A 15,604-nucleotide genomic window follows, 5' to 3' on the forward strand; every position below is an offset into this window, starting at 1 on the left:
GGGGGCTTCCCTGGTGGTGCAGTGGTTGAGAATCTGCCTGCTAATGCAGGGGACACGGGTTCGAGCCCTGGTCTGGGAAGATCCCACATGCCGTGGAGCAGCTAGGCCCGTGAGCCACAACTACTGAGCCTGTGTGTCTGGAGCCTGTGTGTCCGGAGCCTGTGCTCCGCAACGAGAAGCCGCGATAGTGAAGAGGCCTGTGCACCGCGATGAAGAGTGGCCCCCACTTGCCACAACTAGAGAAAGCCCTCTCACAGAAACGAAGACCTAACACAGCCAAAAATAAATATAAAAATAAATAAATAAATAAAAAAGATTACTATTAATTAAAACCAGACATCCCAAGTTAATGAATTTAAAAATAAATAAATAAAGTTTTAATTAAAAAATAAATAAAAGGAATAGAGCATCATGCTGGTTTAAAATTGAAATCAGATTAGGCAGAAAGGCCAATAGGCTAACTGACAAATAGGCCAATAATAGTTCAAGGTAGCACAGGATGAGTGCCAAGGAAATGCGCACTTCAACCCCTTAAAACTTGAAAAGAGAAATTTTTTTAAAAAATCATTTTCACAATGGGTCATTCACTTTGGGAACTAGTTACCCAACAAGGGTTGTTCTATCCTGGTACTACACTTGTGCAGAAAGAGGTGAATATATTTCTTATGAAGGGATTTATAATTTGTTGTTTTAAAAAAGTCAGTAATATTTGGAGATACGCCCAAACTTTGCTGTTTGCCTTGGCATAAAACAAGTTTTGGAGTCAGGCAAACCATATTCAAATCCCAGAGCCACCACATACTAGCTCTTAGGTGGGCTACTTAACCACTCTGAACCTCAGTCTCCTCCTCTGTAAAGCAAGAAGAACACCTTCCAGTTAGGAATGTTGGGATGAAGGAAAGAGTAACATTTGTAAAGCTCTGGGAAGGGCTGAGGACAGAGGCTGTCTGCAAGGCTTGGTTTCCTTTGTTATCTCTTCTACACTATGCCCTTTGCAGCCCTGTCAGATTCAAAAATCCCATCCTGGGGAGTCTCTGGTCAGGCAGTACTTGATTCTAATCCTACTTTGCTACTTTCATCTGTATTAACATTCATTCTTTCATATTCATTGAGCCCCCACTATTTCAAACATTGGTTTAGGTGTTTGGGAAATAGTAATGATAAAGATATACCTGCTGTCTGGAAGCTTACCTGGGGGAGAGGGCTACACAAACACTAAACCTGCAAATAAAGTTATTTCAGAGAATTATACGAAGAGGATCACAGGGTAGAGTGTGACGGGGTGAGGGCTCCGTTCTTTTAGAGAGGAGATGGGAAGGGCCTTTGTGAGAAGACAGATAACACTTAAACAACGTCCAAAGGGATGAGAAGGTGTCATTTGAAAATTGCTGGGGAACATTCCAGGCAGATGGAGAAACAAGGGTGGAGGCCCCAAGGCCAGAATGAGTGTGGAATGTTCAAAGAACAGAGAAGGCTGGAGGGGAGAGAGGAGGGGACACAGAGAAAGACAGAGGGCAGGCAGCCTTATTGGAACTTGAGGCCAGCTCAGGACTCAGATTTTATTCTGAGCCGTAGGAAGCTATTAGAGGGACGAGGCTTGACTTCTACTTTGGAAGGGTCCTGTGGCTGCTTGGTAGAGAGTTAGACCCTAAGGCAGCCTGAGTGGCAGCACTGTCCCTGCTTTCTCTTCCTACCCACACTGCCTTGCCATTCTGTTCCTCTCTTTCTGGATCCGAGGGGACACACTGATTTCACACCACATCTCTCCCGGTGCAGAGGTAACTTTGCACAAATCTCTTTCCGCTCCTTTATCTTTTAGGACATGTAAAAATTATTTTTCTCAAGTGAAATATTTAACCCAAATATATGTCTTTTCAGGTTTTAAAAATCAATTTGATTGGCCACAGGAAACGTATCTTGGCATCTCTAGGAGACAGGCTGCACGACGACCCACCACAGAAGCCCCCTCGGTCCATCACCCTCAGGGTAAGTACCCAGCATGCTTGTTTTGTCCTCCACTCTTATCCTCGAAAATTATTTTGTGCAATAAAATAAAAATGATTGAAGCAATGGGTCAGGAAGTACAGGCTGTTTTCCATGTAGCCTACCTCGCCTGTATAAAAAACTATCTCGCCTTTGATAGTGTTTTCTACGACAAGATTTGTTTTTCTCGGTTGGTTAAATATATATTTTTGAGATTTAAATTAACATCTGAAAAACCACCACCTTTAAAGAACCTCTCCGCTACCCCGCATCCCACACACCCCTCTACACCAAGAGAAGAAATGAGTTTTCTGTCAAACTCCTCAAACCCACAGGTAGAAAATCGATGAGGACCAGAGTTAAGTAAAAGATCAATTTAAAATTAACCTTAGGGTCTTCTGTTTTTAAGAAGTGAAAATTTTTCAACTTTGCCCACTTCAAAAATTAAGAGCAGAGAATCTAGAACTTTATTTAGTAAACTGTTTCAGCTGTATTTTAGAATTATGGGGTAGAAAAACTAGGAGGAAGAGAGAAATAAAGTGGGAGAGGAAGGAAGGCAAGAAAGAGCAGAGGGAAGGAGACAGAGAGAGAGAAGATTGCCAGGCCGAATGGCAGCGGAAGGAGTAGCCAGTGGTCGCTGGTGTTCATGAGGCCTGTAGAAACGTTTCAAAAATTTACCATAAAGGCAGGGTCACCATGACCAGTTGGAGAGTTCCAACTCTGTTCTCTTTATTGAGTCCTGCACTTGCTTGCTTCTCATTCCTTTTCTGCAAGTGTCAGAAAGGGTAGTGATAATAAACGAACACAAAAGTAGCACTTAGATGTCACTGCCAGCGATGAAATGCAGTCGAATGCCTCTTATCAGTGGACTTCAGCAAACAGTAACTACTGTCAGTATCACAGAGGATCGAGCAGGAGAGGAGCTGTTAAGATTTTTAAAGCTGATTCAGTTTTAAAGGAAAAGAAAATACACAAAGGCTTCAGGTAATGCAAGAGAATTGGCTCCAGGAGGGCCATGAGGAAAACTGACGATTGGGGCAGTTGGAATACACTGGTTTATTTGGAGGCTAGTGAAGGCTTAGGGAGTAGTGAAGATAGAAGAGGACCTATTTCTCCCTCAGTAAGAAAAGCCTCAAATAAATTGGGGGAAAATAAGGCTAGAAAGGCATTATCGTTTTGCCTTTGTTTTGCTACACAAAAGAGGAGAAAGATATAGGCACCATCAGTGTAACCATCCTAAAATGACCCTCTTGAGGAGTAATTCCCTGCTACTTACCCTACTGTCTTTCCTTCCTCTGCTGAACCTCTCCCTCTGGCTCCCTGGAAGAGATTTAGGGAAACAGACAAATCAAAGACAGAAGTTCCCGAGAAAAAGTGTAGGACCTTAATCCATCATAGGAGGTCCAGCACATCTTGGGGAGAAGTAGCCTGGAGAATCGGCACGATCCAATCCTCCACTTACTTGCACACATCAGAGCCCAGCTGTCTTCCCCCCTTTATCTTACTCCTTTTTTTTTTTTTTTTTTTTTTTTTGCGGTACACGGGCCTCTCACTGTTGTGGCCTCTCCCGTTGCGGAGCACAGGCTCCAGATGCACAGGATCAGCGGCCATGGCTCACGGGCCCAGCCGCTCCGCGGCATGTGGGATCTTCCCGGACCAGGGCACGAACCCATGTCCCCTGCATCGGCAGGCGGACTCTCAACCACTGCTCCACCAGGGAAGCCCCTATCTTACTTCCTGACCAGTTTCCCCCAGTTCTCTCTGCCATTGAAGCCCCGCCTCTGTCATTACATGCATTGCTCTGCAGTCTGTGCGTGTGACATGCCGTTTCCATAGTGTCCTCTTCCTGGCAGGGATTGCCAGGCCACTCGCTGATGGAGGATCAACACCCATGAGGTCCCACTTTAGCCTTCTTGTCATGGCATCTACCATGGTGAGGCCCCTCTGTCCACATAGAGACACGGTGCCTTCCCTTGTAAACACAAGTGATAGTGTCAGGGGTGCCCAACATAGGTGTGCCTCTCTCCTGGGATCATCCATGGTGCTGGCTTAAGAAAACAGAGCCTGATTGTTGATATTGTAAACCTTCAACCTGAAATGCTTAGTGGGGAGGTATTGATTGTGCCTTTAATAAAATGGTAGAATGTCATCGATTCCTTGGCAGTTGATTCAGAAATGACTCCCCACCCCCGCAGTGTATCTTGTCAGTATTTCACAGTTTTGAAACCAGAGGTCAGCCACAAGAACATGGTATTTATTTCATGATGTATTTCCATTCAGGAACCCAGTGGTAATCACACTCCTCCTCAGTTGTCTCCATCACTTAGCCAAAGCACTTACACCACTGGTGGCTCCCTAGACGTTCCTCACATTATCATGCAGGGCGATGCAAGGAGGAGAAGAAATGAAAACTACTTTGATGATATTCCCCGATCAAAACTGGAGAGGCAGATGGCCCAGGTAAGGTGTTCGAAGCGTCTGTGCTGTTTTTGTCTTTCACCCACATCAAGCGATGCAATTCCAGTTTTGAACAGTTGCTTACGATGGATGCCTACTGTGCACAACGTAACTGGAATTCTACCATTTTATGCCATGACTTTCGTTCTCTGCTCAGTTGAACTAGAATGAAATGGACCTTTCTGGGAATGGAATGTGTACACAGATCCCTGTTATCCATTTCTTTACTGAAGAAGTTATGTCTGATCTCTTTGCACCCAGAAAGTCTTTGCCCTAAAGGGAGTAATACTGTGTAAGAATCAAATCATAATGAAAAACTAAATCATAAAAGTCTAGATTATAGAATGTAAATTGGTCAGATGACAGGGCAAAAGTTGGGGGTGGGGGAGTATTAACTCCGAGAAGTGTGGTTCATTTTCTCCCAAGTTTACACATTTGTGTAGAATTGTACAATGGGGACTAGTTGCATCCATCTCATGCTGTCACCTCGAGTGGTTGAAAATGATGCTGCTGCCTGACACAGATAACTGAAGAGAGGGGTCTGTCCTGTTCAGACCTTTCCATGTTTTGGGTATGGATGTCCGTGTTTCGCCTGTCCGCAGGTTGCTGCTCAGGAACTCAGGTCAGCCATGACCAAATAGTGGTGCTCTTCCTAAAGCACATTCAGATGGGCAGCTAGCTCTGCAGTGTCATCCCGAGGCTCACAGCTATGCATTTGTTGACAGCTGTTGGCAGAATCAACCCTTTTCATCCTCATTCTAGGTTCAGACTGAGCGTTGAGAGGCTTCTCTGCCTCCCACACCTAAGATGCCAATCTTGAGGTGAAAATTTGACTGCAATTGCGTTGCCTTGGTTGTTAAATATTTTCCTCAGCTGTTCGGTGAGATACTGTTTTTTTTAAAGCCTTTGGTAAACATTCAGTGCTTGCCGCTCACGAAAGAAAAATGTGAAGAGAATGTTCTGGAAGCCATGGCTCTTCTGCCTGCATATGCCCTGGAGAGAAGGGGTCTGAGATATTGTGTCTCCTTTCAACTTGCTCAATATCAAATTGTTCTCAGGGTTCTTTGTGCAAAGAATAGCAATGTTGGGATTATGGAGAATCTTTTATTGAAGGGAGGTGGAAAATGTGGGAGAGACAAGAAAAGAATAATTTTCCCTCTCTCTCTTGTTAAGTATTGTCTTTTAATCCTTATTACTGTTTTCACTGATGCTTTTTTTAAATAAAGAATCTAAAAGCTTTTTTCCCCAAGATGTTCATACATTTCCTGCTATTTGTTAGTATCTGTGGATCACATATGTGGTTACATTTCTCTAATGACAGTCTTTCAGAGACATGGTTTGTTTTAACCTTGAACCATGTAGTCTTTAGTATTAATGCAAACTGGGTCTTTCCTGGACCCTTTTCTTCCCTGAGTAAGGGCGGAGCATCCATTAACAAGCATTATCTGTTACTGCCTGTGCCAAATTCAGGAACAGAATCACCTGTCTGAACTGCTTATGTAATTTATGCGAGTTCTCCACACAGTGCAGTTTTTTTCAGAGAGGAAATTAATTACTCTTTGGCCTGAGTATGCACATCAGAAGTAATCTAGCAATTGCTCCCTTATGATCTTTGTGAGATTCACAACCTAGGGGCAGTATTACCGTCTGAAGAGCCTAGATCTTTCTCTTGTCATTCCAATCAGAATGCATCCCTTTCTGGAATTGCCTTGCCCTTGAGAAAATTGAATGAACTTTTATCTGGCCAGGTGAGAAAGGCCAAAATGCACAAAGAGAAATGAGGTAAGCAGTGGATGAGTTGGGAGCTATGGGAGGTCTGTGTGAATGTGCTTATTTCCCTCCTGTGTACTGTTCACAATGATCGGATGACTGATGGAGACCTAGGCCTCCATCAGCAGCCAGGAGCTTATTAGAAGCTTTCTAACATCCCACTGCTCAATACAGCACTTTTGCTGCAGAATAAATAGGAGATGGCACTACAGGAATCCAATCGATAAGAAAAAGGGATTCTGGGATTGCAGCTCTTTAGGCTGTGTTAATTGCAGTTTTTTATTTGTCTTGAGACTTTCTCAGTCTAGAAATGCCAGAAATCGTGGAGAAATGAATGGGTACCTTTTAAAAAATAGAACCATTTCAAAGCTTTAACCTGTCAAAATATGAAATACTTGGTAATTTTGTTGTTGAACAGTTTTATTTATGTGACTTTTTCACCACTCAGCCACCCAATTGATGGTTTTTCTTATTTTTCTGCTTCTGGTCATTTGCTGTAATAATTTTTGAAATCCGTTCGCTTTTTTTTTTTTTAGAACCCATCAAACTGTCTCTAGACCACGTCTTCCCCAATGTTATGCCCTTAGCCAGTAAAGCTGAATTCAAGTCTTCTTCCTAAGGGCTTGAATTAGCAATTTTAGCAATTAAATTCCTGTAAGCAAGCAGCTAGTTACACCTCCTTCCCACCTGGAGCTCAGTCCCTGAGGTTCCTTCCCAAGGGGTTTCTCCCAAGGGGCTTACTTGAGGTTGGGTAACGCATGCCTAACCAGTCTGTTTCCCACTAAAAGGCCGAAGTCCACCTTCAGGCTTTCTTACTTACTTACTAAAAGAAAGGAAAACACAATTAAAAGAAAATCACCTGGACAAATCCTTGTTCTCAGAAACCCCTTTACTGCTTCACGTTTACCTGCGCCCCCAGAAGAGTGATTTGGAATTCTAGCCGTAGGCCAGGAACCTTAAGTTCTTGGCGGCTGCAGTAATTCATTGCAGCATAGCTTTTGCCCAGCAGACGTGTGGAAGTGCTTTAACTTGAAAAGCCAATGCTGAAAGTTACATTGAAATAAATTTAATGTCCATTCCACCTATTAAATTTGTTCGTTAGCAAATATTTTTTTAAAAGGTAACACAGTGTTTGACTACTTGTTTTCAGTTCGAACCGATGTTTAAAATACTTGTCTTGGAATCCAGAGGGTTTTAAATAGTACGGCTATTGTTTGCTTTTATTCTGATGTAAGCAATAGTGTGGCATCAAATTGTCTTAAATAAATATGTGAGAAACAAAATCAAGTTCAGTACTGATAGGATTTTTGAAACCATGAAATGTAATGATGTAAACACATCTAAACAATGGATTGCCTCTCATGCTGAAAACATAGCTTTCTAGCCTATAATTCTAAATTGGACTCAGCCCAGAAGTTCTGAAAGGCTCCCCTATTTCCATATCCCTAATAAATAAATGTTGCATTCACATTTGTATAATAATACCTTAATGCGTATAGAGCTTGCTTTTAAATTTCCAAAGTACTGTCACATCTGTCATCTCATTTTAGCACAGACAAGGTATCCTACACAACTATTTATGTGTGTGTAGCCCATGGCAGATCAGCTTTTAAGGCCAAGTTCTGTGGAGATGAGATAGTAAGTGAAAATACGAAAAATAATAACAGAAGGAGGAAAAGTATTTCCAGTATTTAGGACCTAATTGCAATATTTAGAAATTTTCTTGAGTGATATTTAGGAGAAGTCAAAACATCCTTAAAATGAATAATAAATGAGAGTAATGGAATTAATAAAGTTTAGGGACCACATTCTCCAAAGTTATGAAAAAAGGAAACGGAGTTTCCCAAAGTGAAACTTATAACCATTTATTTATAACCAAATACTTATGGAAAAATGAAATAATACTTCTATTTTCACGAAATAAAAAAGACTCCTAAACAGTAAGAGAAAACCCACACTATAGAAGTTCTTGTGTTTTGAATGCTCTCATCTAATTAGAAATATCAATATTGCCTGAGGCAGTTACCTTACCTGATGCGTACAAACCTTAGAAACAGACATTATCCACATTTCAAAGACTGGGAAACAGAAATTATATGACTTGGTGGGGGTAGCACAGCCAGAAAGAAACCAAATGAGAACTTGCCTGGGGCAATATGTCAGGCACTAGAAAGGCTTTGTCTAAATTGCTTCTAAATCACTAGAAAGTTGATTCAGTTGAAAGTCTAATATATCTTGATCCAAACAGTATTACTTAATAAGTACGACTAGATCAATTACTTCTTTATTTGAAAGCACTTTACATATTATATTAGTTCTACAAATGGTCGTTCTTTTGATTCTGTTAGAGGAAGAGAAATGGAAACTGGGCCACATAGAAGCCCTGCCATGGCCCCATCCATGTCTGAAATTCCACATGCAGTATCTTATTTAAACCTCACAGCAGCCCCTTCTATACTCAAGGAACCCAGCTGGGTGAGCGCTTTGCCTTGCAGCTGCTACGTGGCAGAGCCAGGACTCAAGCTGTCTGCCTGACCATGTCCTGTTCTATGGCCCCTGATGCCCGGTGGGCTACTTCTATTTTAAAATGATATAGAATATCTTAGTAACAGTTCAATACATACTAATTTCCCATATGCTCTAACAGATTGTACATAGGAACAGTGAGCAGAATGAGGATAAAATTGCTAGTTGTTTAGTGGAAACTTACTGAATCAGCTCATGGTTCTCACCATAAAACCTTTTTTTAAAAAAATACTTAATTTAAAAAATTTTATTTTATTGAAGTATAGCCAATTTATAATATCATGTTAGTTTCAGGTATACTATGAGTCTGTTTCTGTTCGGAAAATAAGTTCATTGATATCTCTTTTTTTTAGATTCCACATATAAGTGGTATCATATGATATTTGTCTTTCTCTGTCTGGCTTATTTCACTTAGTAGGATAATAGTAGTAGTAGGATAATCTCTAGGTCCATCCATGTTGCTGCAAATGGCATTAATTCATTCTTTTTTATGGCTGAGTAATATTCCATTGTATGTATATAACCACATCTTCTTTATCCATTCATCTGTCAATGGACATTTAGGTTGCATTCATGTCTTGGCTATTGTGAATAGTGCTGCTGTGAACATAAGGGTGCATGTATCTTTTTGCATTATGGTTTTCTCCGGATATTTGCCTAGGAGTGGGATTGCTGGGTCGTATGGTAGCTTTGTTTTTAGTTTTTTAAGGAACCTCCATACTGTTCTCCATAGTGGCTGTATCAATTTACATTCCCACCAACAGTGTAGGAGGGTTCCCTTTTTTCCACACCCTCTCCAACATTTATTGTGTGTAGATTTTTTGATGATGGCCATTCTGACCGATGTGAGGTGATACCTCATTGTAGTTTTGATTTGCATTTCTCTAATAATTAGCAATGTTGAACATTTTTTCATGTGGCCATTGGCCATCTGTATGTTTTCTTTGGAGAAATGTCTATCTAGGCCTTCTGCTCATTTTTTGATTGGATTGTTTGTTTTTTTGATATTGAGCTGTATGAGCTGTTTGTATATTTTGGAAACTGATCCCTTGTCGGTTGCATCATTTGTAAACATTTTCTCCCATTCTGTAGGTTGTCTTTTCGTTTTGTTTATGGTTTTCTTTGCTGTGCAAAAGCTTTTAAGTTTAATTAGGTCTCATTTGTTTATTTTTATTTCCATTCCTCTTGGAGATGGGTAAAAAGATATTGCTGCGATTTATGTCAAAGAGTGTTCTGCCTATATTTTCCTCTAGGAGTTTTATAGTATCTGGCCTTACATTTAGGTCTTTAATCCATTTCCGAGTTTCTACAGTGTTTATTTGTTGATCCTCTTAGTGGAAACCCTTCCTGCACATTTGGTAGAACTCTGCCCTCCTCCCACGTTTGTGAAAAGCTTTGTAGGTAGCTGTGGGGTTTACTGCATATACAGAGAAGTTCTTGCCCGTGAGGGTTTCTCCAATTAGTGGATGCTGTTTCCTTAGCAGCATCTTCAGTTGGAGTTTTGATTTGGTTTCTTTCAGGCTGTGTGACCTGTACCAAGTCATGCGATTTCTCTGAACTTTGGTTTCCTTGTCTTTAAATCATGGATAAAGACTGCCTGGCAGGCTTGTGTGTGTCAGATAATTTATGTTTAAGTATATTCTAAACTGTAAATCACAATGTATATATAGATAGATAGATGATATGACTATCGATTCAGATATATCATCTATCAGTCCCTAATTCAAAGGTCCCTGATTCATTGTAGGGCCAGTTAATGCCAAAGACATTAGAAAGGTAAGTGCTCAGATGGTTGTAGCATTCTATAAAGACCATCCCTTTGTTCCAGTATTATTTCCATGCTTAGAATGTATATTGAGAATGGAATTGGAATTTTCCTCCTTATTATTTTAATTGTATAAATATGAAGGCTGCCAAGGAGCATCTTTCATCATGGAAAAGGGATCTGTGAAATGATCACAAAGCCAGGGAAAGCAGAGGAGAGATGGAAGAGTCCTCTGCAAATTCAGCATACAAAAGTATGTAGCAAAGGATATCTTACAGTAATAACACATTAATATTGTAACATGGTAAGAGAAAATATTAAGTGAGAAAGAAAGGATTGTTTTTGACTTAAATGAACTTTAAAACTTGTTTGAAATACAAAGTACACAAAATTGTTAACTAGAAAGCATGGATAGCCCCAAAATCCATGAGGCAAACACTGAGCCAGCCTATGAGAAAGAAGGGAGTAATTTATTCTTCTGTATTTTCTCTGGGAAAGGAAGCCTGGTGTTCCTAGAAATTCTACCCACTGCTCTCATGTTATGGAATTTACAGAATCAGCCTTCAAAAAATGGTACAACTGTGTTGAAAAGAACAGCATTTTACAAAGCGACTTTTCCCCCACTAAACAAGTTTTATTACTGAGTTACATTAGATTTTTTCAGATGTCCATGAGTTAGTGGCTAATTTTTAATTTAGATTTTCATCACCTCACCACTGCTCAGAAAAGTTCGGCGTGTCCATGACTTCAAAAATTTTTTCCATGAAGGTCTAAAGAGCAGCTTCTAATACTTAAGCACAGACAGATAATACATAACCCCAAAAAGAAGGTTAAGAATAAATTCAGTAAGCTCTTCCATCAGGAGCTTCTGATGTGACAGCTTGTTGAGTTGACAAGCTAACACACCAGCTTCAGTGATAACTTGGGATGTTGATGATATCTGTGCCCTGTTTCAAGCCAGGAACTCTGGACCATCAGCCATCTATGCCCAAAGGCATCATGCCAAGCAAAAGTGGAAAAAGGTGCTTTCATACTTGGAATTTAAACCTGATGTGTTGTATACCTAGTTTGTTAATGTTGACGGTTAACTGCCTTTTCTCAAAATATATGCTCTCCCTATACTACAAAGCTACAGTAATCAAGACAGTATGGTACTGGCATGAAAACAGAAATATAGATCAGTGGAACAGGACAGAAAACCCAAAGATAAACCCATGCACGTATGTCACCTTATCTTTGATAAAGGAGGCAAAAATATACAATGGAGAAAAGACAGCCTCTTGAATAAGTGGTGCTGGGAAAACTGGACAGCTACATGTAAAAGAATGAAATTAGAACACTCCCTAACACCATATACAAAAATAAACTCAAAATGGATTAAAGACCTAAATGTAAGGCCAGACACTATAAAACTCTTAGAGGAAAACATAGGCAGAACACTCTATGACATAAATCACAGCAAGATCCTTTTTGACCCACTTCCTAGAGAAATGGAAATAAAAACAAAAATAAACAAATGGGACCTAATGAAACTTAAAAGCTTTTGCACAGCAAAGGAAACCATAAACAAGATGAAAAGACAACTCTCAGAATGGGAGAAAATATTTGCAAACAAAGCAACGGACAGAGGATTAATCTCCAAAATATAGAAGCAGCTCATGCAGCTCAATATTAAAGAAACAAACAGCCCAATCCAAAAATGGGAAAAGACCTAAATAGACATTTCTCCAAAGAAGATATGCAGACTGCCAACAAACACATGAAAGGATGCTCAAGATCACTAATCATTAGAGAAACGCAAATTAAAACTACAATGAGGTATCACTGCACACCATTCAGAACGGCCATCATCAAAAAATCTACAAACAATAAATGCTGGAGGGGGTGTGGAGAAAAGGGAGCCCTCTTGCACTGTTGGTGGGAATGTAAATTGATACAGCCACTATGGAGAACAGTATGGAGGTTCCTTAAAGAACTAAAAATAGAATTACCATACGACCCGGCAATCCCACTACTGGGCATATACCCTGAGAAAACCATAATTCAGAAAGAGTCATGTACCACAATGTTCATTGCAGCTCTATTTACAATAGTCAGGACATGGAAGCAACCTAAGTGTCCATCGACAGATGAATGGATAAAGAAGATGTGGCACATATATACAATGGAATATTACTCAGCCATAAAGAGAAATGAAATTGAGTTGTGGTGAGGTCGATGGACCTAGAGTTTGTCATATAGAGTGAGGTAAGTCAGAGAAAAATAAATACCGTATGCTAACACATATATATGGAATCTAAAAAAAACAGGTTCTGAAGAACCTAGGGGCAGGACAGGAATAAAGATGCAGACGTAGAGAATGGACTTGAGGACACAGGGAGGGGGAAAGATAAGCTGGGCCGAAGTGAGAGAGTAGCATTGACATATATACACTACCAAATGTAAAACAGATAGCTAGTGGGAAGCAGCTGCATCGTACGGGGAGATCAGCTCGGTGCTTTGTGACCATCTAGAAGTGTGGGATAGGGAGGGTGGGAGAGAGGCTCAAGAGGGAGGGCTTATGGGGATATATGTATGCATATAGCTGATTCACTTTGTTATACAGCAAAAACTAACACAACGTTGTAAATCAATTATACTCCAATAAGGATACTAAAAAAAAATTTTTTTAAGTTTATATATATGCTCTCCCCTTGACAACTTTGGTGCCGGAAATTCCAGTATGATTATCGTCTTATGGGCAACATTGAAGTGTTACCGTCTATCCTGTACCACAGTCAAAAAATAATAATAATAGGAAGAAGTGGGAGAATCACTCAGATGGAGTCGCTTTTACGTTTTGATACTCATCTTACAAGTCTCAGTTCTTTCATTCTCTTGTCAAGTCCATCAGTGAGGCACATTAGATGACCAGGAGTTTGTTCTGACTGACGCAATCAGACCTAAACACCTCCACTCTCTTTGCTAGGGAAGCTGTGATGTCTCCACCTACCCATCATGTGCTGGTACTTAACCAAGGAGAATGTTTCCAGTTAAAACCAGATCACGGATTTTTTTTTTAAAACATGAACAGAAAGGATCCTATTTTCAAGTGAATAAATAATAAATCGGACAATATATAAAAACCCTGTTTTAGTGGAATTGACCTTGTGATATTTCGTGGTGCCTTAGGCTGGCTGGCATTGAGCGGCATGTTTGCCAAGAGGCACACCAGGCTATCTTTTTCCACTTGTTAAATTTTTGGAATGTTTCTTATTAGATTCAGTCCAGTTCTTGGGTCCACAGGTCAGTGTTGGCTCTTATAATCTGACCTTGATATGTTTTCAAGGGTAGGAGAATTCTCTTCTTTTCTCCTTCTTCCTTTTCTTTTTCCAGTATTAAAGAAAATAAAGGGAAGGTGTTTAATGTCTAGAGGAAATGGGGCTTCTTGTGCGGTCCTGCCTCAGTTACGTCCGTTTATGTATGACTAAAGTAATAAATCAGTAGGGACTCTTCTGAATGCATGCAGGTAACAGAAATCCAACTCAAGATGTCTTAAGCAGAAAAGGGCACATACTTGGGTCATTTTTGGTACAAAGTCCTGGTATCCTGGGTTCAGGTGCTCATATGACATCTTGGTCTCAGGCTCTTCATGTCTTAGCTCTGCTGTCCTCTGGGTTGGCTCTTTTCCCAATCAGGCTTTCTCTACATGAGGGGAGTTTCAAGTCCAATTCCTGTTAAACTGGAACCTGTGAGAGAGAGGGCTTATCTTACCAAGGGTTCCCCAAAAAGCCCCAGGATTGAGTCCCACTGGTTCAGATCAGGCTGGTTTGGCTCTTTTATGTGTCCTGAGCTAATCACACAGGAGAGGAGCATGTGTGTGTGTGGTGTGTGTGTGCATGGTGTGTGCGTGGTGTGCATGTGTGTGTGTGTGTGTGTGTGTGTGTGTGTGTGTGTGTGTGTGTGTGTGTGTGAGAGAGAGAGAGAGAGAGATGCGATTAGCCAGGCATAGGTCACATGCCTGGAGATGGTTTTAGCTCCACCTGAACCACAGGAACTGAGGGATGGCAAAGAAACTCCTCCTGTGGACAGGCTTTCATGAGCAGAAGTGGCCATGGTTTCTGGGCAGACAGAAATAGCAGTGGTGGACACCTGATTAAACCCATTCTGACATCCGAATTCCAAGAATATCTGATCGACAATTGTTATATTACATGGGTATTCATTTCTTTTTTGCATACTTGATTTGATGAGCTTTTTTAAAATACCAGATTTGAAGTAATGAGGTCAGAGTTAAAAATTCTGTCTCTGATATCTGATACCTCTGTAACCTTGAACAAGCCTCTTAGCTACTCAGAGCCTTAGTTTTCTCTTCCTCAAGTGAGATTAAGGCCCCCTCACATTGCTGTTGTGAGGCACAAATAAAGTAGTAGTTATCACAGTAGTTTACAAAGTATACAGCTCTACGTTTGGGTGTTTTTAGAAATTATTATTATTTTGAGATAACTCTAGCTTCCTTCTACGCTATGCTTTTTCAACTGCAACTGGGAATAAATGCATTTTAAAGTAAAGCTCATAATATTTAGCGGTGTTTTACAAAACTATTTCTGTTTTCCAGCTGGTAGGCCCCAAACTAATACCTTTCCAGAGATGTGGAAACAATAGTTCTTAGGATTGCAAACACTGCACAGGAGGTTCCTATCTGTGTGATAACCTAGTTAGCATTGGAGCTCTTTGGAGAGGATTTATGGATGGTATCCAGACTTAAGTACTTTTAAATACTTTATGAGTTAACATATATTAAAAATGTCATTATATTATATATTAAATTTTATTTTATTTCTCTTATAGTAAAGTATATGAGTGCTAGGGGTGAGGCCTGACTCTTCCTTATTTTTTAATTCCCTGTAATAAGCATTCCATAAATACTTGTTGACCAGATTACTTTACATAGGTATTAGGCACCACAAAACCACAGGTTTCCAGGACTCCAGCTTAGACACAAACTGGGATGGTCTCAAATCTTTTAGAGAAACAAACTACCTGGAATAGTAGCATATCGTCTGCCAGGCTTAGATCTGGTAGTTAGTTCATCGTCATTATCGTCAGAGCCAGCACTGATGA

The 15,604-nt window shown here is 40.4% G+C and overlaps 1 protein-coding gene across 16 annotated transcripts in view; it reads left to right on the forward strand.

Moving 5' to 3' along the window:
- ANKS1B (ankyrin repeat and sterile alpha motif domain containing 1B) overlaps positions 1–15,604 on the forward strand; it is a gene marked incomplete at its 5' end in the record, with an annotated part of 1,156,737 nt that overhangs the window by 1,068,888 nt on the left and 72,245 nt on the right. For 15 of the 16 annotated variants that reach the window (XR_013830584.1, XM_079937794.1, XM_079937795.1 and 12 more), the window contains 2 exons: positions 1,879–1,986; positions 4,264–4,443. Coding sequence is in view for 15 of the 16 variants with exons in the window: in XM_079937794.1 (XP_079793920.1) it covers positions 1,879–1,986; positions 4,264–4,443 (288 nt within the window). The remainder of the gene's footprint in view (positions 1–1,878; positions 1,987–4,263; positions 4,444–15,604) is intronic. The other variant, XM_079937801.1, reaches the window with a different exon arrangement.

The sequence above is a fragment of the Stenella coeruleoalba genome, assembly GCF_951394435.1.
Source record: "Stenella coeruleoalba genome assembly, chromosome: 11".
NCBI classification, from domain to species: domain Eukaryota; kingdom Metazoa; phylum Chordata; class Mammalia; order Artiodactyla; family Delphinidae; genus Stenella; species Stenella coeruleoalba.